The 27,479-nt window shown below is 42.2% G+C and overlaps 1 protein-coding gene across 2 annotated transcripts in view; it reads left to right on the top strand.

Moving 5' to 3' along the window:
• Nucleotides 1-27,479, top strand: part of DNAI1 (dynein axonemal intermediate chain 1) — a 139,202-nt gene that overhangs the window by 46,219 nt on the left and 65,504 nt on the right. For both annotated transcript variants that reach the window (XM_039567730.1, XM_039567729.1), the window contains exon 13: nucleotides 16,752-16,999. In XM_039567730.1, coding sequence (XP_039423664.1) covers nucleotides 16,752-16,999 — 248 coding nt within the window. The remainder of the gene's footprint in view (nucleotides 1-16,751; nucleotides 17,000-27,479) is intronic.

The raw sequence follows: 27,479 nt of genomic DNA, 5'->3' as shown, positions 1-27,479 counted from the left end.
CTTGAGTTGTGCTACAGTGTATAAATTCATTCAACTGGACTTTCAAGGTGGATGCCACCAAAAGGAAATCTCAATTAATTTACAAATGACAGTCAGTTGGGACCATGTTCTATGTTGAGCAGCAGCTGATTCACATTTTAACAAGCTATTGTTTTCCCAATTTGAATTCTATGATTTCTTGAATCATCAGCTTTTCTCCAAGACACGCTGGGTGGTATTTGCACTATTAATCATGCATTTTATCTTTTACTTAGCACATGTATTTACGTAACTGCAGGATTAGTTAAGAGAAAGGGCAGAATGTGGCTTCCAGATGAAGTGGAAAAAAGTTCAGCAGTGGAAAGAAGTGGAAAGAAGTTTCAGCAAACAACTGCAGGTCAGGAATTCTGAAAACCACATGTAATGTCCGAGATAACTGGGCAGTGAAAGCTTTCTGCCTGTTGGGATGATGAGGGTAATACCACTTCTTACTGTTATTTTCTGTGTTGAGTAGGAGAGAGGTCATTTGGGCAATGTCTATAAAATACTGCCAGACTGTATTCCGATTTCATGCCTAGGTTTACTGGAGTGTCTGGCTATGAAATTATATCTAATTTCTGTTCATTGGGAAGGTATTTGATGGTGTCTGCCTTCCGCATTACAAGATAAAATTTTTCCTTGTTTGTTGAAAAGATATTTTAATTAGCATGTTGGTTTGATTTTAGCTTTTGGCTATTGCAGTGTTGGTTTCATACAACAAATGTGAATTTAAAGAATGATATAAAATCAGGCTGGAGTGGGCCTCTAATTAGATCAGGAAAGGCTTAATTCTGCCTGATGGCTTCTGACAAATGTGTGACACTTTTAAAACCAATTTCTTAAAGCTCAAGAGGATAGGGCATCTTATCTCCTCTTAAGCAGCTTGTCTCAGTATTGTCAGACTCACTTGCTGGAGCAAAAACCTGCACAAGTGCACCTGGCACACCTTGCTGGAGGGCTTGTTATAGCTCCAAAGCTGAAATTTGGAAGTACAGGACAGACCTTGGACTGGGAAGTAGATGAGGGATTTCCCACTTCAGCTAGGTGGGGCAAGTAAGGATGCATCCTTCCTGGAGAAGTCTCCTTTCCGGTGACTGCTGCAGGGTTATTTTAGTTCCTTGTGTAGATGTGCATGCAGAGCAGCTTGAAGCTCATCACAGCCCTACTGATGTCCCTCTGTTAGGAGAGAGACTCCAGGAAGGAAACGCCTCTTCAAAACAGGGTTCTGTTGCATTAAAACATCCACAGAGGAGCATGCATAGGCTAATGACCAGTCGAGTATTTTGCCACTCCCTGGGAAATTTTCGAAGGATGCTGGCTATCAAGAAGAGAGGGTTCTTTCCTACCCTGAGCACCATCCCCTCTTTTGACTGGCAAAATGGGGGCTGAGGGCTTACATAAAGACCCTGAAGATGATTCAGCACTCTCCCTATTGTGTGCTGTGCAGAGATGGAGTAGAAGAAAATACCCCGTGTATCCTCTGAAAACTGTAGTAGCTGCTGTCAATCAGCTCTCTACAGATTGGATCTGTTTGAATCCTCATTTTGTATGGGCAGAGTCACTCATGAGGTGTTTGGTGTAGTACCACATGTGTTACTGGTGGCTGGCATCACCTCTGTACTATAAATATCCCCATTGGATAGTGGCACAGTGTTAATTCTTGCATGTGTTCATACCATTTGTACTTGCTTTTTCTAATCAAATATTTACCAACAATCCCATTGTACTCTCTGGCATCATGAGGCAGCTCCCTGAAGGAAACCATTAATTTTCTGCTGTACACATTGGTTGATTAGATGCTTTGTGGAGGAGGAACTGATATGAAAGCATAGAAATGAAAACAGCAGTACTCCTGCCAAGCACTGTAGCCTGTTGCTTCCATTCATCAGCTGTTTTTATTCATTTGTCTGAGGCAATGCTAGTGAATGACTCTTATTGGAGAACTACAGGAGCAGAGCAGCCTCCCTTCCTTGCTGTCTTCTATCAGTATCCCTGTTCCCAACACCAGGGGTCAGCTTTCTACTGTTCATTTGAAGCCCTTTCTGCTCTAGCTATGGCATCTAGCTGTTACAAGATACAAGGAGACCAACGGGAAGTTCCAGTCCTCCTCCAGGCCAAACATATCTTGCAGGAAAGGTAAAGGTGGAAGTACTTATGTGCTGGGTAACGTGTATTGCGCTTCTTTCAGCAGAGCTAATTTCTAATTGCCTTTCTCTTCCATCCAGGAGCTGCAGTTTTCTATTTGTTGTTTAGACTGACTTCAGAGCCAATGGATGTGACAGCTCCTTCACGGTGACCTGGGATTGCAGAGCGGGCAGGATCTCTGCCTGCCTGTTTTAGTTTCTTACATGGTCTTAATTGCTGTCATGTCTGAGGTTCCTTTCTGCCTTGAGAGTCTGTGTCTTCCCAGATGAGGTCACGGCAGTGCTGCCTTTATTTCTTAATGATGAAAAAAACTAAGCCAAGGGGCTCACGGAGAACAGCAAATACCCAGATCAGAATTCATCTCACATGCTGTAGAGCAGTCGTAGAAATAGCAGGCTCTATTCCTGCAATTCCCATAGAAGCAAATGACTCTAGAGGCATGTTTTTCGAATAGGTTATTCAACCTCATTGCTGCTTTTCCAGACTTGTGCCATCACACCATGATTCTGTTCTGAAGGGCCCCTAACTTTTCTCAACCATTCCATGTGAAGAGCAGGAAGCTTCCTAACTCAGCTGTCTTTGCTGGCTAGCATTCAATCAGACAGCTGGGTCACCAGGCAGCTTTAAAGACCTAGTCCTCCTTAGATTTATTTTAGGAATTGCTAATCATATAGATTGAGTGTTACATAAATGTAATATCACCATCAGTACCCGAAGATGGCAGTGTCATTTAAAATGATTGTTTTTTTCAGGCAGGTCAACAAGCACAGGGGCACTGGGGTGAGAACACAGAGGAGGGAATCAAAAATGGCAGAAGGAAAGATAAATCAACATTTTTAGCAGCCGCCCATGATTAGATTGGTTTGTGTCAGTCATGAAACTGGACTTGAAAATATTTCTCCATCTTGGTGTACACTCTGAGAAAGAAAACTTCCACCTAAATCTGGAGGAGCAGTTGCAGAAAGGTGTCTAAGGGGGTCTGGCATGGGATGCCTTATGCATTCGCTTACTTGAGAGTAGCAGGGAGAAGAGGGGCTACTTCTATGTATAATGGTGGTGAGATCTTCACTGGAATGTTGTATCCAGCTATTAATAGTTCAGTCTTCAAAATGGATGTTAAAATTGAAAAAAGGTTCAGAGATGAACCGCAATATGACTTATGTTTGAAAACTCTGCCTTACAGTTAAATTCTCAAACAATTCAATTTGGCTTATTAAGGAGAAGATTAAGTAGTGATTTGATTACTGTCCATTAATTACTTGAAGGGAAAGGAAGGAGTTATCTTATAGAAAAGAACTCTTTCATCTTACTTTTTCATCTAGGACATAATCTAGCAACTGGAAGTAGAATTCAGAGATCTCAGAAAACTGGAAATGAATTTTTAATGGTGGAAGTAATTAAGCATAGGAACAAATAAAGGATTTATTCATCACAACTATCTCATTTAGCCTTAGAATTTACCAATCTGCATTGAACACATTCCATCATTAATTCTAGCAATATGTAAGTTACTTTGTAAGCTCCTGAAGTTAGATGGCTTGTCATTATTCCTAGGGCAGAATGGTACAAAGAAAATGTAAAAGGCCCCGTTAAAGACTTTTTCTTCAAAGACTTTTCTGTCTTTTGTTCTGGAGATGAGTGTGGATCATTTTTCAACAGAATGCATTAGTAAAAACCTGAAGGAAATCTATCTAATTTAATGTTTTCATTAGTTGAAACTTGTGAGATGTTCAGACTTCTTAGCTTAGCTTTCTTGCTGCTGTAAAGCAAAACCACTTGTTCTACAATGTAAAATCTTCCTCTGTTGGTCCCTACTTAGGGAACTCAGTCATACTTTTCAGTTCTTCTCTCCATGCTTGGTAATATTTATTAGGCTGCCAAACTGTATAACCAGAAATACCTGGATGCTCACCTCCACTGATTCATATGATAGACCACTTCAGGTTAAGATTCTATCAAGAATACTTTGAAAATTCTGGCCATTGAAAAATAAGTGCAGATCAAATTTGCATTTTTTTGGAAACTTTTAACATCAAAACAGTATGAAAAACTACACATTTTATGTGATTTTTTTTTTTTTTAAATTACTTCGCATGGTGTGTTCTCATGGATATCACTTTGCTTTAGCATATGTGAGAAAGGATAAAAGTATTTTTTAGGGTATTGTAGAATGAAGTCAACTACAGAAGGTAGGAATAAAAAGTATTCAGGGGTGCTTAACTGTATCAGTGAGGGATCAAAGTGGTGAATCATTTAAGTAGCTTTGTGTTGTTTGATCCTTTACACTTCTGTTTTTCTGGCTATTAGACAAGCTGAATACAACTTTGCTGTGTGAAGAATTTGTGGCTCAGTCTGTTTGTATGACTGGACAATATATGTATCCTTAATTTTTCAACATTATCATGCTAGACTTAAATCGTTGATGAAATTTAGTAAGTGGCTGCTGTTGCGAAAAGGCTCACCTGCAATAAAAGAAAGGCAGCAGATATTACTCCAAGAGCTATTGCAAGGTCCTGAGTTATTCTTACCAGATTCCTCCAGGTATGAGACAGCTGGCTGGGATTCACTGACATTCTCCAGCTTCTCCCATCAAATGGTGCATGATGAAGTGGTTTCCACTACTGCTTAAGAGATCTTCATAGAGGGACAGTTGTATCAGCTCTTGTATTGTTTGGTGAGTCCTTAAAAGAGAAGCCAGCACAGTAGATTCTCAGGGTGCTGATTCTGATCCCCACCTTGGCTCCCACTAGACAAGAGAGGAATTGTATGGTGCAGAACATGCTTTCTAGATGCTATGTAGTCCCAGGCTTCTTCTGCTGGAGAGAGGCTGGAGAGAAGACTGATTGCCCAACCAGCCTGGCTGGTGGAGATGGGAGATAATGGGGACATAAATTCCCCTGTTAATTCCCACAACAGATCCATGTGTTGGCCAGAGCCAGATCTGGTTTAGTATTGGTTGGCGTCTCAGAGCTGCAAGTCTACAAAGTTGGCTGTCACTAGAGGAAGATGAAAGTTTCTTATGTGGATAAATACCTGACAGGGGGAGTGACAAAACCAGAGATGAACTCCTCTCAGTGGTATCAAGTGAAAGGCAAGTCAGTGGATGTGAACTGAGATAGGTGAAAGTCCCTTTAAACATAAGCTAGAACTTCTTTACTGTGAGGGTGGCTCAGCAGAAGAACAGTATTTCCACTCTAGAGAGGCTGTGGAGATAACCCCTTGCAGTTTTTAAAGACCTGACAACACAGTCCTGGACATCATGCTCTGACTGACACTGCTTTAGGCAGGCAGAATTGGACTAGATGTTCTGCAGAAGTACCTTCAAGCCTCAGGTATCTTGTGATTCTGTGATTTTTTTCTTTCTTTTTCATCTTTTATCCATCATATCTAAGTGTAAGCCAAAATTTGGCCCATGTTTTGCATAGATACTCGATGCTTTGTGTGAGTCTTTTGGAACAGTTCCATTCCCTAGTAGTGGCTTGTTGCTCTTTGGAAATTTCACTCTGAAGTACCGTCTGTCTTTTTGCCATAGCTATCTTTTTCCCCCTGACCTTGTTACTTGGTCAAAGGATTGAAAGCTATTGCTTTGTTGCAGTATACAGAGCAAACTGATGTTACTCAGGCAATTTGGGGTTGAGGAAGGCCAAGGTAAAGCTGGAACTGAACCTGGCAAGGGACACAAAAAAGATCAGGAAAAGCTTCTATAGATATATTAACCAGAAGAGGAAGGTCAAAGGAGGTGCTACCCGCCTGCCCCCCCCCCCCCCCCCCCCCAAATAAAAATGATGGAAAACTGGTAACAACAAATGAGGAAAAGGCTGAGATACTCAGCAACATTTTTGCCTCAGTCTTCAATGGCAACCTCTCTTACCACGCCTCTCAACAGCAGGATGGGGACTGGGGGAGCAAAGTCCCTCCCACTGTAAGAGAAGATCAGGTTCCTGACCACCTGAGTGTACGTAAGTCTTTGGGACCTTGATGATGTGGTTGCCAAGCCACTCTCCACGATATTTGAAAAGTCATGACAGATGAAGTCCCAGGTGACTGGAAAAGGGAAGCCATTGTACTTATCTTGAGAAATGATAGAAAGGAGGACTCCAGGAACTACTGGTCTGTCAGCCTCCCCTCTGTGCCTGGGAAGATCATGGAACAGATCCTCCTAGAAACTCTGGTAAGGCACATGGAGGACAGGGAGGTGAATGGAGGTAACCAGCACGGCTTCACAAGGGTAAGTCCTACCTGACAAACCAGAGGCCTTCTGTGATGCAGTGACCTCAGGAGTGGACAAGGAAGGGATTAGAGATGTCATTTATCTGGACTTCTGTGAAGCCTTTGACACAGTCCCCCACAATATCCTTTTCTTAAACTGGAGGGAGATGGATTTGAGGGATGGACTGTTGGGTGGTGAGGCATTGGTTGGATAATCACATTGGGAGGGTAGTGGTCTGTATCTCAGAGTCCCAGTGGACATCAGTGACAAGAGGAGTCTTTCACAGATCCATTCTGGGACCAGTGTTCTTTAATATCTTCATTAATGGCATAGACAGAGGGATCAAGTGCACCTGCAGCAAGTTTGATGACAACACCTGAAGGATGGGATGCCATCCAGAGGGACCCAGACAAGCTCGAGGAGTGGGTCCATGGGAACATCATAAAGTTCAAGGTCATGTGCAAGGTGCTGCACCTGGGTCAGGGCAACCCCCAGTATCAGCACAGGCTGGGCATGAACAGACCCGGAGCAGCCCTGCCCAGAAGGACTTGGGGGTGCTGTGGTGAGAGGCTGGGCATGCCCCGGCCATGGCACTCACAGCCCAGAGAGCCAAACGTGTCCTGGGCTGCATCCAGAGCCCCGTGGGCAGCAGGGGAGGGAGGGGATTGTGCCCCTCTGCTCCGCTCTGCTGAGACCCACCTGGAGCACTGCATCCAGCTCTGGGGTCCCAGCACAGGAGGGACAGGGACCTGCTGGAGCCAGTCCAGAGGGGAGGCTACCAAGATGATCAGAGGGATGGAACATCTCTGCTGTGAGAAAAGGCTGAGAGAATTGGGGTTGTTCAGCCTGGAAAGGAGTGGGCTTCAGAGTTTTCTGTGGCCTTCCAGTATCTGGAAGAAGCCTACAAGGACGATTTACAAGAATGTGTAATGACAGAACAAGGATGAATGGCTTCAAACTGAAAGAGAGTAGGTGTCGATTAAATATTGGGAAGAAATTCTTTACTGTGAGGGTGGTGAGGCACTGGCACAGGTTGCCCAGAGAAGCTGTGGATGCCCCATCCCTGGAAGTGTTCTAGACCAGGTTGGATGGGGCTTGGAACAACCTGGTCTAGTGGAAGGCATCCCTGCCCATGTCAGGGGAGTTGGAACAAGATGATCTTTAAGGTTCCTTCCAACTCAGGCCGTTCTATGATTCTGTGATTCTGTTTGAGACTAACAAATATTTAGGTATTTCTGTTTTCTTTCTTCTTTCTTTTTTTTTTTTTTTTTTGCATAAGTTTTTTCTCTGAAATTTACTTTTAGTAGCTCTTAAAAGCTACTTATGCTAACCCCCAATTATACACTTAACATACCTGCTGAAGATACATAATATTTCATGTACTAAAAATCAAAGCAAGCAAAAACCCCCCCAATTTCTGTCAAAGAAGTGAATATCTGGTTTATACCCCAGCCTTATACAAAGAGGAATGCTGAAAAATATTGTCCAAATTTAATGTTCAGTAGCTGGTTGCACAGAAAAATGGGAAGAGGTCCATTAGGGACCTGGGAGATGCTTAGCTGCAAATTAGTGGGGGCCTAGGCAGTCCTCTAGTTGAAATATCCCTGATTTTATGCCCTGTTTTTATACATTTCCCTAAACATTTGATGATGACCACTGCTGCAAACAGGTTAGGGGTAGGTGTTGGATCTGTAATGGCTACTCTTCATTTTCATGGTTCATGCTAGTGCAAAATTGACTGCATGCCCATATAAATGATTCTGCTTCTTCCTTGTTCCTCTATCAAATCTGCATCTTTTGCCAAATGTCTTCAGAAATGTTCTCAGAGCTGCTGTGTCATTTCTCATTGTCTCCTCCATGGCCTGAGCTGTATATGTCCATCTCATCAGGTATCATCTGTCTGCTTCCAAGAGACCACAGCACTGCCATAGAATGCTAACTTTCCTGTCTCTTAATTATGGAATACATAAGCATCTCCTGCAGTGTGTGCATCCCCCTCAGAGCTGTTATGGTCAGGAATACTAAAATGCTGGCAGCCTGGCTTGTTTGCAAGCTGGTGTGATTATCCAGAGGCAGCACATTTGTAGATGTCCATTTGTGGCATGATCCTGGGAATTTCTAAACGATGCGTGCCCCCTGGAAGCTCCTTACTTGGCCACTTGATGGCACTCTTAAATATTTAGTTGGTTGCAAACGCTCTCAAACGTGCCAGTTTCGTAGAACAGGGATAGAGGAAACAGAGCCTCAGGTATTAAACAGTGAAATACCATCAGAATTGGAGCTTATGTCAACGAATACAAGAAAAACAGGAGCAAAAGTTCAGCTGATTGTGCTAAATGCTGCCCGGTGTGTAACAGGAGGATTAACACCTGTCTGGCTTTCCAGCTCCAAAGTGTTCTGCAGAGACAGGTCCTTCTTCTCAGCCTTTCCTTATGGGAGAGGTGTGCTCCATCTTTTTGATCATCTTGGTGGCCTCCTCTGGACTCACTCCAGCAGTTGAGGTCTGATATGCTGAAGACCCCAGAGCTGGCTGCAGCACTCCAGGTGGGGTCTCACGACAGCAGAACAGAGGGACAGAATCCCTTCCCTCATCTTGATGTTAGCTTTCATAACACATAGCCAACTGCAAAGTTGTGCCCTTATGAGCATCTTATTTAAAGAAGAAAATTTAAGGAAGAATTATAGTGTGTGCTAGACCCATGATGCAAAAGCCTGTCTGGTCAGAATGAGAAAACTCTGCTTTTATATAGAGCATTGCAAACTCAGCCAAGTCACATACTCCCCCTTTTTTTGCACTGCTCACCTGCTCACCTCACTCTCAGGGGAGAGCTGAGATGAAAGCCAGATCTTCCTGCTCTTTTCAGGAAAGTGCTACATCTTTTCATTCCCTTCTCCCCTGTTTTTGTTTGCTTTTGAGCCTCTGCTTTCACATGCACTGACAAACAGTGCATGGTTCCAGGTGGTTCCTAAATACTCATTTTTGTTGGCCTAGTTGACTGTGGTTTCTCTTGTATTACTCTGCCAGACTTTATTTTAGAGTCAGAAAGGCTATGTATGTCTATCCATCTGTGCTTCTGAGGTGTGTCTTGCCTCTGACATATGCAGGGCCCACAGCACATATTAGGACTGCAACAAGGCCTCAGGACATGTATAAATTACAGCTTGCCTCATCATCTATCAATTTTGTCTTCTCTAAAATATCCAGAAGACTTTGAAATTCTGGTTTTGTACCTCTCTTATCTGAACTGCAAGTTCTGTGCTTCCTAAGAGCCCCAGCTAAAAATGTTAACTGGATCAGGAGTAACAGGGATTAGTCAAGCAGCTGGTGAAAGGTGTCAAGCAGAATGTTAAATTTGACATTCAAGCATCTGAATCAGCATAAGCCAAAATGATCTATCATTTGCCTCCTCTGCACTGGTGGACTTGCTCAGCATTTGCAGATCTTTGCAGTACCAATACTGCTATCTGGAGGGTAAAGATTTCCTTGTGACAGGAAATGCCTGTGCTCACAGAGTTCAGGCTAGTGCAGGTGGTCTCAACAGGGGCATTCAACTTTCACTGACAAATGTCAGAAAATAAATGGAATTTATTGGTGGAATTATCATCTGAGGCAGTGTCTCAGAGGGGGTGCTGTAGTAGCCCTGGAGCTAGGCATTGTTTTCATTGGTCCTCTGGATGGGAATATAAACTCACAGCAGGTGAAACGTGTGACTGATGAAAAGGCAGGTGAAGTTGTAAATCATGCTGGGAACAGAGCTGTCATACAGAGTGATTAATGTTGTGGTAAACTGGAATTACTCAAAGCAAATGCATTTTAATTCACTCAAATATAATATTATCCCTCTCTAGACAAAAAGGAGTGTTGTATTTTGGAAGGCAGCAATTCTTAAAAAAAAAAAAAAGGAAAAAACCCCACTTTTGTGGACAAGTAAGAAATTTGAGTCTCCAGTGAAGTATCTTGGCAAGGAGGCTGAACATGATTCTGGTGTGCAAACAGGGAATCCTGAATAGCAGTAGATATATTATTTAAACATTAGTGAGACTAATACTGGAATATTATGTTTGATTTGAGAGCCAACATTTTTCAAAGCATGCAGAAAAACGGTAGTTCAGAAAGAACCCCAAGCTGATTCAAGAATTGGAGAGTGTGCCCCAAAGGGGGAGAGAGAAAAACATCCAGTTGAAATTTGGACTCAAAATTAATTATGTCTGGCCCTTGCACAAATCCTAGCCATGTGATATCCTCCACTTATCTCTGGAAAGTTTCTTAATATTCTAGTCTTCTCCATGTCTGCTGTGAAGTGGCTTTCTGTTTGCAGCTCTGGAGGCAGTGCATTTCACTGCTGTGGCAAAGTTAATATTGGTTCCTGGCTTTTTGCTAAGCAGCCTCCTCTATGCAGTAGTGGTGAAAATAAATCAGATTTTTGAGTTCAGGCTGTGATGGTTATCAAAAGTATGCTGAAATGTGACTAGTGTTCAGTTTTTAAAGTGTCTTGAAGAAGAGAAGCAGCAGATATGAAAGAAGTCCTTTATCCAGTCAAGGTACGCATAGTAAGAATTAGCAGTGGCAAGCCAGGTAAGTCAAGTAAGGAATTAGGTGCAGCTTTTTAATCACTCAAAGTGATTAAATGTCAAAACAAGCTGAAAAATGAAACAGTGGCTTCTCTGTCTTTTGAGATCTTCATGTGAAGTATGCATATACTTGCCAAAACCAAGTTATCAGGCTCAAAACAGGATATGCCAATAACATTTTTGGATCTGTGAAAAAGAGGAGGCCAGGCTTTCTGGCCTTGAGTTACAAAGTAATAAGTTCTCAAAACATTTTCTTTTCTGGGAAAGGACTGTTTTGAAAGTCCAGTATTCATATTTTTGTTGCCCACAATATGGTTCACAGCCTGATCCATAGTGGTGTGGGATATATCAACACAGCATTGTGTACACAAGTATGGTGTAGTCGAGTACTTCTGGGCATTTAAGGGAATAGGAACAGAATGAACACCAATGGTCCCAATTTAAATTTCTCAGGGATCCTGGGATGTGGTCTGCTTGAGCACAGCCCTCTGACGTCCCAGCTCTGTTCCCTGTTCTAGCTTGCTGTAGTGTCTTTGGCAGTCCCCTCCACTGCCCTTTCTCATTCTGTAAAAAGGAGTGCTGCATATACAGCCTTAAAGCACTCTCAAATGCTATAAAACTTTGAGATATTATTGTTACTCCCAAAGAGCTTTGAAAACACATTCAGCACTTGCACAAACTCTCTGAGCTCTTGGAAAGATTTGTTCTTTCCTGATTTTTCAGAACTATTGGCATACAGTTAAGCTCGAAGTGCCAGCTGTTTCCTTTGTTATAGCACACCAATTCTGCAACTGCAGCAAAGTGTGGAATTGGCACAGCTTTTAAAAATAAGCGAGGAGAGAATCTCGCTAGAGCAGTGCAAGGTCATTCAACTTGTTTCACAGTGGGTTAGATTAGCCTATGCTCAGTGCCCTGCTGCACAGGGTTTACTCACTGATAAAAAAAATCATATTGAAAATTCACTAATTTGTGACTTGCTCAGTCATCTGTCTATGCTATGCAGATGGAAGCACAGGAATATTCTTGGACTGTGCTCAGGCTTTTGAAGATTTTCAATTTGCTAGGGAAAATTTGCTGGTCTTTGTTTTTTGTCCTCTATACTTTAAATATTGTAAAGACAAATAAATAGCTGAGATGTGTCTTTGGATACCAAAATTTTTGTCTTTGAAACTGATCTCTCCTCCACAGAGGAGACTGCCTCACCAAATGTAGAGCACAACCAGCCCCTTCCCTTGGCTTCGTAGAAAACCAGTCCTAAAGGATAGAGCCCCAGCCAGCCAGCTCATCAAAGCATGAGTGTATCTGGGAGAGTTGAAGTGCTTGTGTAGCTGTGATGCTCAGAAACAATCAGCTGTTCACAAATGTACTTCATCTTGCTTTTTTTTCCAGATGGGCTTCTGGAGGACACAGGACAGATTTTAGGCACCAGCAGTTCTTTTTAGCATGGTGATATCTTGGTCCAAACTGTATCAGCAAGACAGCTGGCAGACTTGAATTTTAGAAAGCCATCACAGGATCACAGTATCACAGGATCTAAGATATAAGGCTGGAGTGTTTTGGGTTTTAAATCCTCCGAAGAGGAAGTAATTTGCCATAGCATTGGCTTCTTGTGTAGTAAAAACTCCTACTTTAACTCATGACCATGGGTGGTACCCACATTGAGATTTATTATGTGGCTGCAGGATTTAAACTAAGCATTGTGCTTTTTAACTTGAGGACGCTGTTGCCTCGAGCATAGTGGTTCAGCCAGTAAGCATTTTGGAGGAAATGGAAGAAAACCATGTAATGTACATCTCATGGCTTTGTTCCAGAACAAGGCCGGAAAGATACAAATAGAATTTTTTAAAAAATTTCTTCAGCAAACAAAAGACTTTGTTCTGATATTGGACATTTGCTGATTCTTTTGAATTTAGCTAAGGAGTAATATAAATGAAAAATCCATTAAAACAGGCACTTAAGCATCAGGCAAAAGATTCAGATGCTTTTCAGATTATTACTTTGCATAAACTATTTGGTGATATCCCAATGATATTCTGGGATATTTTTCTACCACTACAGTACTTTTCTGAAAAGGGTTTGGGGTGAATCTCTCCAGCTTTAAAAGCAAATGCAGAGGAGTATTTTAGACAGTGGTCATAGTTGGTTTGAAACCTGTTTCTATTTGCATGTGATGCTTACAGGCTCAGTTCTCCATGTTGAGATCAGTAATCATGCTATCTGCATCTTTCCTTAGCAAAACTTGTCTTCCCTATGTACACTTGTTACATGTCAGGGTCTAAAATTTAATTTCTGCTCAGGTGAACACTGAGGGATCCTCATGGCAGCAAGGGTCTGTCCACTCTCTTCTTCTTGCTGTGCTGTCATGTGTCTTCCTGTAAAGAACAAGTCCTGCTGTCACTGATTATCAGAAAAACTGTGTAATATCTCTAATATCTCCAGCCCTTGTATCTCAGGGAGAAAAAAGCCAGTTTGCACTTTGTGGATCTGCATGGGGCGAATATTCTCTACTCTTCCAGTCCATACTGGTGCATCCATGAGGTGCAGAGCAGCTGTCTCAGGTCTGAAGCTGCTGCTTTCACTTCTAACAGTGGTTCACCACTGTCAGCTTGGTGCCTTAGGTTTTAACTTTAATATTTTTCAAATTCTCTACTGCTTAGTGTGTAACTCTGAAGTTTCTTGTAGCCCGTTAACTTCTGCTCTTTCATGCTATGTAGACATAAAAAAGTCTCTCCGGGCCTGCTTTCCAAGGTCACTCAGACCGTCCTAGGCCCAAAAAGTATAAACCAAAGAGCAAGGGGGGCAAGTTACATCACTAAACTGAAGCTTTAATTGGAGAATTAACCCTGATATGCGAATGAACCAAACCTATAAAAGTGTGAAGAACTCGGGACCTGTTGTCCATCTCGGGGTCCATCTTGGCAGTAGCCTCTGGCTCCCCAGCCAGGGGGTACCTTTGAAGGCCTTTCAAATAAATACCTACCTTATTCCCTTACTCCTGTCTGGTCTCTGTTTCTAGGAGGCCTCTTAAGGCATCAAGCTCTTGGATCTGCACTTTTTTGCTTGGCTGTGCTCTCTGATCTTCCAACATTGGTTCACCCTGCATCCTGAGAGTCTGTCTGCCCAATGTTTTGGGGCAAAGTGCAGTACTCTGCTTGTTTTTACTGAAAACCAAAAACCTTTCTCTCGAAAGTGCTGCTCTTCAAAGCTATACCACAGATATGCTGCTGTGGATATGTACTGTGCTTGCCATTCTGGAACACTGAATATCACTAATGAAATAAGCCCCTTTTGAAATTATTTATTAAAGAATATGTTGGTATGTCACAGGTTAGTACTCTGGATGAGAATTCACCCTTCATTAAAATGGATTTATATGCTTATGCTCAGCAGGTCAGTCTGTGTGATGCTGTCATGCTTCAGTGTTAATTGTGGGTTATTCTCATCACATTGCCTTTCATCAGGAATAAGCTTTACATACTTTAGTGATCATATTATTCAGCCTTATGTGCGGTATTCACACATCTGTGATTTAACCCACATTCCTGATATTTGATAACATCAAGGAGACAATGAGTAGGATTCAGCTCTTAGTTTAAGGTGGGTTTAACATTCAATAGTGGCCACTGCAGTCAGTGGAGCCTAGACAGTAAATCAGCACCCATATAAAACTCTCCTTTAAGATGCTACTGGTACTGATGGCAGCAGAAGCTTGGACTCTGAGTGCACAGACAGTCATACACAGACCTGCATTTGGGTGTCATAATCTGCAAACTGGACCCTGCATTTCACTCTGCCAGAGCCTCTTCCCAAGGCTTTGTTTTTCCCCTGCCAGACTAACCCCCAGGTGGACTTGCTGAAGCTGCTGAGCTATTTCACCTGATGAAGACCTACTCTATCACCTTTAACTGAGGAATGTGGGTGGACTCTGTTCCTGTCTGATCACTGGGGAGAGAACCACCTCCAAAACACAACTTAGATCTTTGGTGGCTGAATCACCCCCTGTAGAGGTGTCTCCTCTGCTGTCTGTGCAAGGAACATGGGGGCAGCTCTTGAACCTCCTCAGCACAGTGCTAACAGATAGAAAATTACTGTATGCTACAGGCCTTTTGGGAATATGCCTGGCGGATCAGCTCACTCCAAGAGAAATAAGAGCATGGAATAAGTTGAATTCAAAGGCTATCCAACAAATTTGGCTTCATTCTGCTCTGAGCCACTCCTGATGGCCATTTCCACAGCCTTCTGAAGTGTTTTTGCTTCTGAGGTGAGCACAGATTCATCCTTATCATTCATGGACCTCAACTAAATATCAGTTCAATGACATTACTTGGCTAAGAACAAAGACAATTCTGTGAATTAAAAGAACTGGGAAATCTCTGATGGAGAAAGTATCTTCCTTTTCAGCTAGAATTCTAAGAATAAGCTTCCCCTTCATAAAAAAAAAAAAAAAAAAAATTAGAAATGTTGTTTGGGGTCAGATACATTTAAAGTAATGCCAGTTTTGAAATCTCACCTTTCTGCAAAGTAGAGAAACCATTTTCCTCATCTGTGCCCAGTACAGAGAGACCTGTGAGAAGATTCTATTTCAACAATCTAGTATGAAGCAGCAGTAACAGTTTTGTTAATGTGTGTTTCTTTACTGGTTCTTTGAATGCTTTTACGTGGCCCTGTTACACATGAAGTACACAATATCTGTACCTGCATGCTGGCTTGGAATCAGTTTACTTCTAAGGAGAGTTCTCTAAAGTTGGTGTTATCACTGGAATACACATTTACCTGATCCTGCAGGTTGGCCAAAATGTTAAGAAAGGTAGGAAGCACTTTTAAAAGGAGAGGGCTGTTCTGGAAACAGAATGTGTAGTAAGTGCTTGAAGCACAGAAAGCAGTAAATTTATTTCCCATATACTGTGTGCCTGAGGGCATTGGCAGTAATAAAAAGCACTAGATGGCTAGGATGCTCTCAGAGGCAGCATTGTTTTCATAGATTAGCAAAGTTCCTTCTTTGTTTCTGGAGAGCTTATCTACATCAACAGCTTTTCTTTCCCTTTCAGAGAATTTGGAAATTGTCTTTTTACATGATCGAAATACCCTAAGAATTGGAGAGACAGTCAGGGCATGATAAGAAAGCACACAAAAGAAAGATGGTCCTGCTGAGAAAGGGGAGAGCTAATTTCAGGCAGCACAAAGAAAAGGTGAAAGTAAATAGAAAAAGGATTGGAAAGTCTTGGCAAAAAAAGAGTTTCTGTGCCAAGCAGGGAGATGTTGGACATAACAGAAAATAAAGCTATGGTCACTTTTACATTGTCCAGTTATGAGCAATGGCAATTGATATAATGCTTTACAGATACATTAATGAAATGTTTTTCTTTGAAAAAGTAGTGGAGACTGAAATACCGAATACTGCCAATACAGAAATTGAAATGGTGCTATCCTTGATTCTGCCTGTATGTCTGCAGTGTAGTGAAATCCTAGCCCACAGAAAGAAGTGTAATCCTAGCCCAAAGAAAGAAGTGCCCACAAAATTCTTTCTTTCCTCCACACTTCTCCTCCAAGGCTTCACAGCTCTCTTTCCTTGAAAAAAGCACACCAAAACAGTAGTTCTTCTGCATAAGTACATTGTGCCTATGTCCTGGGGGTGGCATATCAGTGGCGGAAAGGATGTTCAGATGTAGGCACACCAATATGATAATTTGGTCCTGTGATTGGTACCTTTGCCTTCAGGTAGGTTTTAGGCATGGGTGGCAGCTGTCTGTTTCTACGTTTCAGTAGCTGAGGATCCTGGAAACTGATCTGACATCTCCTTGTTTAGACGACTTCATGAAGCAGGGCCATGGCATGCTCCTCCTCTACACCCTGAAGAACCCCTCATTCCCAGAGTACTCCTTCAGCAGTGAGAGTGGCGTCATGTGCTTGGACTTCCACAGTGACCACCCCTACCTCCTGGCAGTGGGTTTCTACGATGGCAATGTGGCCATCTTCAATCTGAAGAAGCCAGCCTCCCAGCCCAGCTACAGGAGTAGTGCCAAGTCAGGGAAGCACACAGAGCCAGTGTGGCAGGTAAGGGTGCTTTTCCTTTCCTGTGACTGGGCTTTGAATTGGACGGAGTTTGGGCACAGCCGGAAAAGTCCTGTATGCGGAAAGGTGCTGTTTTAGTACATGTGATTGATTAAGTTGTATTTCAAGCTAACTTTGAAGTATGCATAAAGGCAAAGCAACTGCATGAATCCTTGGTCCTCAGTAGAAACTAAATGTGTGAGCAGAAGTTTGCTATAAACAATTATTTCTCCTTAGTTTTCATTATTATAATTGACTTCTTTTTTGAGAAGAACTGGTATCCTCTATATGTACCAGCATGCAATGATATTCGTATTCCAAACAGAAAATCACAGGACAGCAAGTGATAAGCAGTGCATAAAAACAGGGAAAACAAGTATATCAGCCTAAAAGAGAGCTCTGTTGGGCACAGTAAGTCCAGGGGCAGCTGCCTGTGGAACTGGCTGCTAGCAGGATTCAAGACACACTACCTTGTAGTTGACCTTTTAGCTGACCTTGAATTACTCTAGTGAATTCAGAACTGTGATGTGCAGGTGATGTTCTTAAACTAATGCCATTCTGTCATCTGTCAGAAGGAGCCACCAGATGGGTGGTACTGTGAAGGGTCAGGGTGAATATGTTGCTACATCCGGCTAATTAGCTATGTCTGCAATGTAATCTGAGCTCAGATTGAGGCACTGGAAGGTATATGTGCTTTTGATTTTGTTTATAGCAGTAGAAGCATGGCAGCACATATTTCAACATGGTCTGTATCAGCCTGTTGAGTTGCAGGAGTGTGTCTTTTGTTTGCTATCCTGGACTAAAGGTGTTGCTGCAGTGACTATTGTTGTCACCTGAGTTAGGCTGGCTGATACAGTCATATGTCAGTGTTCCTTGAACTTTGACACATGCCTTGCATGGATTGTCCCCTAGCCATGGCTTCTGGTTATTGCATCTTCCAGTAAAAGTCCAAGAAATCAAGGGTACCTGGTGGGACTACAGATGAATGTGGAATATGCCAAGAGCAAGACCTGTGCTTGCTATAAACAGAGAGTTTGTACAAATGTAACATTTCAGAGAAGACATGAATTTTATATTTCCTGCCTGTCTATCCAAAGCTTTTCCTCTAGCAGATATTTATAGCTCTTCCAACAGGTTAACGTAGTAGTTCGGACTTGGGTTGTTATCATAATACAATCTGTCAGGTATGCACACACACACACACATGCACACACACACAAAAAGAAAACTTCTGAGCTTTTCCCACTGCCACTTAGGCTTCCAGTAAAAAAATCAGGCCAAATAGTAAGTGCTACATGAAGTTTTTCATGGTCTTGCTGCAGCATGCTATGGGAGGTCACAGCTGTTACTGCACATTAGAGACACAAAAATCCCAGATCATTTGTGCCCCAGATGATATTGGAAAGGACAGTGTATGCTGAGGGGATGTTATTAGCAGCTTCTTCCCTACAGATGAGGAGCAGCTACATTCAGCAGTGGAGGTAGTCTGCATGGGGTTTTTAGGGGTAGGTTTATGTGTACCGCTTGGCAGCAGTGGGGCACAGAAATGAAATAAAATAATTAGGCACTCTAGGAAGATAGCTCTGAAAAGAGAGAAGCTACTCCATGGGTATGGATAGATGTGGCTATGAGTAGACTGTAGTTCCTGCTTCTTTATTTCCACAGGTTGAGTGCTGAGAATCATTACTATTTGTTTTCTTCGAAAAGAAGAAAATTTCTCTGAGCAATCTGGTCCAGTGGAAGGTGTCCCTGTCCATGGCAAGGGGGTTGGAACAAGATGGTCTTTAAAGTCCCTTCCAACCCAGACCATTCTGTGATTCTGTGATTAAAGTACCAATATTTTTACTAAACTTTACGATTTTTAACTTGCTACAAAACCAGCGAGCCAAGTTAGTAGTTAGATGATTGTACAACAATTGGAAGACCTTGTACCTCTGTTGGAAAGATCTGAAGTGTAAGCATTTGTCAATATAAGCCAAAAGGTTTAGAAAAGGCTTTCGCTCCATTCAATGTGATGAAAAGCAGCATGGACTATCTGTTAGGTTGAGACATTTGATTGTTACTTCTCATTCAGCATCAGATGATTCTAGAGAGTGATGCCTTTTTTCTCATATTTAGCTCAAAGATCTTATATTCTCGCCCACCAAGACACCACTAGTCTCAAGCCCAGTCTTTGTCTAGATACTAGACCTCAAAAAAATCCCCCTTTTTTGTAGAGAAAATGAACAAAGTAGAAAAGTAACAATGTTATTCTGAGCAATTAGGAGCCTTTGTTCTCTGGACTGCCTGGCTTTTTTCTTTTGAAACAATGCAGCCGTTTCACGGTGGAAACAAAATGGGAAGTGGGTAAAGCAGACTGACAGCTCTTTTCTTGTGCTATTTCATCTTCAGTGACTTAGTAATATCTCAGTTCGTTTGCATAAAACAAAGCTGATGTAATGTTCCCGTTGTTAAGAGCAAAATAAAATAACACAAATTTTCTAATTCTGTTACCTAAGAAAGAGTTTTTCTGCCTGATACTACTCCCTGTTTTTTTAAAGAGCATAGCAATGGTTTCTTATAGATTTGGCAATTGTCTCCCATGTATTAACTGCATTTTAAATAATGGAAAATTCTAGCCTGTTTTAAATTACACATTTCTAATTGCTTATTACTAATTGGTGAGGATCCAAAACCTCAGAGAGGAAAAAACGAAGAGGAATAAACACGTACATAGACATGTGAATGTATATGCATGCAGTGCAATGTGGCTAATACCACCAAAACTCAGGTATCACAGGAGCACAGAACTAGAAATGGTGTTCCAGGTCAGAGAATTCAGGCCTCTACCTTTGAATGTAAAAACCAGTTTAAAAGGAGTCACTTCCTGGAAAGCTGTGTCAAACCTGTCACGTTCTGCTGGGAAAAAGCCTATGTGGCATTAACCTAAACCCCACTTTAATCAAAATAATGCTCAAGTAGTAAGAAAAATCCTCACACTCCCATCATCTCTGAGTAGGCCTACAAAGCAAGTCCCTGAACAGTGTATTTTTTTGAGCCAATGGCTCGATCCCAGGGGTTGGCTCCAGAGATTAATGAGGTTGGCCGGTGTGAAGCTACTGGAGTAGACTTTGGCAGCCAGAGGCCTCAGGAGCTGTGTTCTCTGGGAAGAAGCAACACCTTGCTGGGAAAGGGCTCTCAGCGCAGAGCATCTCCTTTTTCTAGCTTTAAAATTTTTTCTTTCTCCTTTCTTTCTAAAAGAATAATGATTAGGTTTTATTTACAGCTGAGAAGAGTGCTTTTTCTCTTACCTTTCTACACTGGGGTATACTAAATACTTTAGGATTGAAGTATTTGGAAGCTGGAACAGTTCAGAATCAGGAAATGATAACTGAAACTGTGTGTCAGGGTTTGTTTCTGTTGTTCAATCTCCTTCCTAAAACACGTGTTATTTGACAGATTTGTTTTCACTGTGTACTTCTATTTTACTTTCACATCAAGCCAAAAAGATGCTATTGCTGCTGAGACTAGTACAGAGCCAATAATGCTTCAGAGGGTTGGAAATAATTTTTTATTTTACTTGCTCACCATCAGAATTACTGACGAAATTCCTATTGCAGAGTGTTGACCCTAGGATCTGCAAATAGAACATTTCTTTTGGTTGTGCTTCAAGCAAATCTCAGCTGCCGCAGGCATGCCTGTGTGAACAGCACGGTTTGGAATTGCTATGGAGACATCACTGGTTAGAAACACAACTTTGTTCATTGTTGATTTACTGAAGCTGATCTGGCCTCCCTGAGGAGCTGATACCATGGAGCTTCAGATGGCATCCTGAGAGAATTATTTTCTGCACGATATTCATGCCTGGGAAGAGAAAGGGATGGCCACTGCAGGCTAATTCTTCACCAAATGCCAGTCAGGTTAGATGTGATGCTCATGGTTTGGATGAAGAAGTCAAAGCAAGATGGTAATAGCCTGCAAATGGCCAAAGGAAACTGAAAGGAGCATCAGCTTGCAGAATAGTTTTCCAGCAGAACTTGTGGAAGTCCCATCTCAAGCGTCAACCTGACAAAACACACCTGAAATTGCTCGCTGGAGTTTGTCTCATAATTGTGTGATCCCTTCTACTTGTCTATTTCCTGTGTTCCAATCTAAGTTCTTGAATAAATCTACACTGAACTTTCACAGTGTGTGAAGCCATTCCAGACTCACTGAAGTCTTGTTTCACTGATAGAAGTAAATGAAAATTCCTTTAAAGTTATCACAGCCTGCTGTTCTTTTACCCCATTCTGTGTTTCTGCACAGCTCCACAAAAAAGGTCTTTATGGGAAGCTGATCGAATTTGCTGCACTTAGGAGAAAAAAAAAGCGCATTTTGTTCATAATCCACTGTCACACCAGCACATTGTTTCTTTTCTGATGATGGGCATTCTCCTAAATCTGTCATCTGCAGTCAGACAGATTTTGCAGCTTGCATTGCCTCTGAGATGTTACTGCTTCACATAATACTTGGTTTCTTTGGCTTCAGGCAAACAAATTGTTTGATGCAAAGGAAATAAAAGAAAAGTATAAGACAGAAGGTTGCTACCAAGGTCAGAGTAAAGATCAGCTGTCTCAGAACAGCCTCAACACCCCTTCTGTTGCCTTCACTAAGAAGCACAAAACAGGTGTTTGCTGAGGGTAGTTCAGTGAAAAAAAATCTCTTTCAACTCTGTGGTGATACTGCTAGGGGATAACTCTAGAGGAGAAATAGAAATCTGGAGAAGAAAGGAAAGCAACAGAGACCTGAAGCAAAGGAATCTAAACCCAAGATAAGGGGGGGAGAATGTAGCCTGAAGGCAAAATAGAGCAGAAACCTAATTGTGAGCATCATTTAGCACCAAACCTCTACAGTCATGCAAGGCAACTGTGTTTCTTATATTGGGTCAGTTCAATGTTTGCACAGAGGACCTTTATCTTCATCTCCAGCTTTCTACTACGTTTTTCATGCCACCAGCCCTGCGTTGCATACCTAGCCCAGTGCAAACAGGGCAAAAAGTCTAATTTATTTCTGACATCCCAGGAGTAAAAGACACCACTGTATCTTCACCAGAGGGATCACTTCACTCATTCTGCACTTGCACAGAAGTAGAAAGCAGTGAGAAGAGCATCCATGGACCAGTCAGCAGGCATTTGGAGTCCAGAGATCTCAATCTGTCAGAGGCTTCCTTGTTGGAGCAGTCCTGAGCTGCAGTCCTGCTCCCTACACTGAGTTCTGTGTCCAGCAACAGGTTGTTGCAGCAGCAGTTGTCCTGTCTGGTGAGTACCTAACACTGGGTTCCTCACTGCAGCACCATGAGGCATTTAGTGACTGACAAGCATCAGTTGTGTCCCTGTTCTCTCCTGGAGGGAGCTGGGGAGGAAAGGCTGTGCTTGGGAAGAGTTGCCATGTACTTGTTGTAAGGTCAAGACCAGCAGCTTTCTGGTTGTCCTCAGTCACTGTGAGAGCTCACTACAGGCACAGCCCTACTGGAGGAAATCGTGTCTCCCACAGAGTTAATGTCCATAATTTTTTGGAAAGGCTCTGCTGAGCCACAAAAATTCATTCAGAAGCTTTGGGCTCATTTATGCACAGTAGAAAAGGTGGAAATTGCAAGACACTCCTGTGGCAGAAATGTTGGGTAAAATCCTTTGCAGCATGCTTGTACCTTGTCCAAAACTGTTGAACACTTTTTAAGCCACTATAGGTTAGGAAATGTAAGCATCCGAATGCTTATTCCTAAATCTCTTTGACAATAATGAACAAAATCCCTGATAGTTTAACTTTGACATTGTACTTTTTGAGATGGTATCTAACTGTGTCTTCTGGAGATTCAGAAATTATTCATGGTTATTTTTAAATTGTGCCTAGGGTATGGATTGTTTTGGGTTAGAAATTGTCCAGCAAAGTGTCCATTGCAGATCGTGTACTGTTTGTCTAAAAAATGAGCGCATTTTGCTTTGATGCTGTATTTCCCTCTATACTTCATTCAGATGCTGAACTGCCTTTCTACCCTCTGCTCTCACAATTCCTTGCTAAATAGATTCTTCTCTCATGCTACTCTTACACCTCTTCCTTTTACTTAAGATCCAAACCATTTTACTGTGGGTTTTCAGGTTGACTATTTCTTTTCTGGTGTCTCTAAGCAAAATACAAGAAACTTTATTTGCCTGTTAGTTGCACTGGGACTAATTTGTGGAGAAAACTTCACTTTTAAAATTTAAAAGTCCTTTCAAGCCTTGCAATGTTGGAAGATGCTAGCCTGAGGTCTAAAATATCAGAGAAGTTGTAATGCATTTGTTTGGTTGCCTGGATCTTTGAATTCTATTCTGCTGCTTTATAGTGTATATATAAACACACTGATGGGTCTTAATGGCTGTTATACAGCCTGTGGAACAACAGAATGCTGCTCTGAAGAGGATGAAATAAAAGCAAGAGAATGATAATGGCAGAGCTAGACGCAAGTTGGGCAGGGATGGTGCAGGCAAGGTCACATTGATACATAGTGAGGTATAGGGATCTGGGTCTGGCCATGACTCCCATTCTTCTCCCACCCCTGGAGCCATGGTCAGCTGCCACAGATTGATGTAGTGTCCAGGGCTCTCAGCATCCAACAGGCCCCAGGAGAGTCTCTCCCCATCCCTGGTGCAAGTCCACTTGATCCTGTGGTGATGGGAACCTTCTCAGGCATATTGCAGACACTGTCTCTGATGTAGCAACATCAGGCAGCTGGGGGGTTTGGATGTGAGCCTGCCTGCCCTGTGTGTCTGCTTTTCCTGCACACAGAGTGGGAAACATATTTTGTCTATTGTAAATTGGGAATCTTGCACCACGAGCACAGTCAGAATTGAAACCAAGAGCTGTGAATTGTAACTGGTTAAATACCCCTGAGCTTTGTTGGCCTCTGGCACACATTGCTCAGCTGCATGCTGTGTCTGACATGGGAACATAGCCACTGACAGGACAAACAGGTGTCACTCTAATGTCTGGTTCCTCCCTTCTCATCTGTTGACATGCCAGCCTAATAAATGCACTGGGTAGTGCTGTGAAGGGAATAAGCACACAGATTCCTAGTGAAACACTGTACAAAGCAGAGCATTCTAATCCCAGCAGGAAGAAAACAAACTGAAAGTAGGGCCAGCCTTATCCAATGCTATTTATAACTGAGCTCTGCTTCCTTCAGATAAATCTGAGTCTCTGAAGCATGAGCAATGCACAAGCCTCAGGCTGGGCCTTTGACCTGCTTCAGTGGCACGCCTATGTCCGTGCTCTCTGCTTACTGCTGAGTGCCTCCCACTATCACCAAAAGTGCCTTTTAGTAGGAAAGGTTTTGCTGCCCTTTTTCTGCACCCCAAATTTGTGTAACCTGATGCAGTGGACCTAATTCCTTGCTCCTCTCGGCTGACCTTGCACTCTTGAGTTCACTGATGCTCAAGAGATAGAACCTGGTCCTCCGAGTCCCAGGAAGATCACATCGAGGTGGAGGGCGCTTGATCTAGGTGTAGAAGAGCAGTGGTTTTTGGAAGATGGGTGTTTCTGGGACTAAATATGATATGGGAGTTTATCTTAGAGTGTTTCCTCATTGCTGTTGAGCTAATCTAGTTGTTTTCCTTCAGCTATCAGGAAGTTTTCAAAGACTTTGGAGGCCAAACCCCTGAGAATGCTTGTAGTAAAACTTGTAAGTAGCCATATGCTGCTAGAAGGAGGGAAATAATTTGCAAAATTATTAGATGGGAAGTTCCTGCTATTTCCTGTAGCCAGAACAACCGTATTCCACCAGATAGGCCCAGTATTTGGTGGTACCCATAAATAAAGTCATCATCTAGCCTCATGCCCATGATGCAGGTGCCTGACAGCCTGGAGCTGCTCCTGGAGCATCCAGGCAGTGCTGGGCTGTGTTTTCTATTCCAAGGGGTTTTGAGATGCTTTTCCTTATCATAGGAATTCTGAAAGAATTCTTCCTCCTGCACCTCTTTTTTTGGTGAGATATGATCCTGCCAAGCTGGCTGCCTTGGCTGCTGCCTGATTTCTTTGTAGATGAAGTACCTGCCTTTGTTTCAGTACCTGTTTACTGTTACCAAGCCTGTCAGCCACCCTGACTCTCCTAACTACCATGTTCATTATCACAAACATACGGTGGGTCAAGTAAGGAGACATCTGAGTAAATCCCTGCCTCTGCTGCAGATAGGATGGAAGGGGGTCCTTTAGGTCAGAGTTGCTCATTAAAGATGTAAGAGAAATGCAGGAAGCCCAGACTGACTGAGAGACATTGGAATCTTTGAGCACTTTGATATTCATCAGATGTCTCAACCATTTCCTCTCTAAGGCAAACACTACAGCCAAATATTTAAATATTACTGACTCACCTTAGAAGGAGTTACTCCTTGTAGACCTTACCTCTTCAATGGCTTCTGTCATGGAGGCAAGTTTACTTCCTAAGCAAATTGAACTGATACATTCTGTCTTGTTGCAAGATTTAATGGTAAAATGTCAACAAATTTTTCTACAAAAGACTGAACAGCATTGAGAACCATCCTTTGCTTAGCAGCTCCCTTTTCTGCAGATTCCTGTCATAGCTGAAACATTTGCATTTAAAAGAAAACCCAGATTTTAAGATAGGAACATTTTTCAATGAATTTATTTTTAAGTAACAAGTAATTTTCCTTCATCTCTCCCCATCAGCTTTTACTCACACTCAAAAGACTTGTTTTCTATACAAAACAGTCTCATCTATTGCAGTGAACAAAGCAGTCACAGTGTGATTGAACATGACACACAATAAACATGTGAGAGGTGAGACTGAATTTAAAATAAAACCAAACCTTCCTTTCTGGAACTGGGAAACTGTTTGTGAGCCACAGAAAGGAGAAGTGGCAGAGGCCTTGCGAGTGTCCTCTTCTTCCCATCATGCTCACAGATGTTGTGTTATCATTCCTGACCTGTTTTCTTCAAAATGAGACTGGGCAGTCTAGCTGTCTTCACCAGTATTAACAGACTGGAGTCATGGCCTTCTGTGTCTTACATGGTACGTACTTCCTAATACATGTGAAAATATTTCTATGCCACTCCAGTAGTATCACTTTGCTAATTCCCTCACCAGCCACTGATACTTTTCTGCACTACTGTCACTTAGCCGGAAATTCCCTAATTTCTACATGTTTAATGCTTTCTTCTTCCTGTTTGTGTCCTTCTGCCCTTGTCTTTATCACATTTCACCTTATTATTTTCAGATTATGTCTCCAGTTTTTCAAGATAATTTTGAGTCCTTATCCTAATGGAATTCAATGTCTTTTAACTGCGTCATCTGCAAACATTCTGTGTATTTTGCAATTCAGTATGAAACTTACTAATGAAAATATTGTATAGAACTGAACCCAGAATAGTCCCTTGTGGGAACCATCTAGAGATGTTTTCCCAACTGGTCAAGAAATCACTGTCTAAACTCTTGGGAAATCATTTTCAAGCACTCATCACGTCATAGTAATTCCTTATCTTTCTTCTGAATACATCACAGGGGGTATGCCAAAAGCCTTACAAAATTAAAGATAACAAATCTACTCTTTCTTTTAGACCTGTTACTCTGAAAAGGAAGGAAATAAATTCTCTTTGACAAGGTCTTTTCTTGAGGAGACCACATTCACTGATTCTCATTTTCTTGTCCTGTATATATGGATGGATGACTTAATACTTTGTTCCAGCTCTCAAAGTTCAGCATTAGGCTGACTCATCCACTGTCCTTTTACCTATCCTTCAAGACAGGTTTATTTTGTGTTTCCTGTGGGCATTTTTGCTATGTTCCTGTCCCCCAGGACCTCTACTCTCTTCTAGTTTTCATAGCTAATTGCTCTGAAATTCAGAGATTGCTTCAGCTGCTCCTTTAGGCACCCTAGGCTGAATTTCATCAGGCTTTACAGAGTCAAGTGTATCTGTGCTTCTTAAAGTCGATTTTATTAAACATCTAGTTACAGTTTATCTTTTTATATGGCACTGAAAGAAGGACAGCCTTAATAGTTATGTTTTACTTCTAGTTCAATGTGGGACTTGCCTTCCTCTAAACAATAACTGGTGTCTGGGAGGAAGAGGCTTAGATGAGCCTTTCTGGAATATCTGATTTTGCCTCCATGCAGGCATCAGCCTCCTGGCCTGAAAAGTCATGTTCCTCTCAAAAGAGTCTCCAACATCCTCTCCATGGAGGTATCTCAGGCAGTGGCAGAAGGGTGTCCCCCAAATCATGAGGGGGGACACTCTTCACCATGAAGTTCCTGGATGTGCAAAGACTCTCCAGTGTGACAGTGGCAGCCCAGCTCTCACCATATGGCAGGCCTGATTCTTCATCTCTTGAGTGGCTTCTCCTCTTTAGTTGTGTCTTGATTCACTGTGCTTATACCAGCACGTTTCTAGAGCCCAGGGCTGTAGATATGGACAGGGACTATGCTTTCACAGCAGGGCTTCTGCGAAAAAAAAAAAAATCAAGGACTAATATCTT

Source organism: Corvus cornix, chromosome Z (genome assembly GCF_000738735.6).
Source record: "Corvus cornix cornix isolate S_Up_H32 chromosome Z, ASM73873v5, whole genome shotgun sequence".
In the NCBI taxonomy this organism is placed as follows: Eukaryota; Metazoa; Chordata; class Aves; order Passeriformes; family Corvidae; genus Corvus; species Corvus cornix.
The sequence above is the reverse complement of the archived record's forward strand: the minus strand, read 5'-3'. Positions and strand labels throughout refer to the sequence as shown.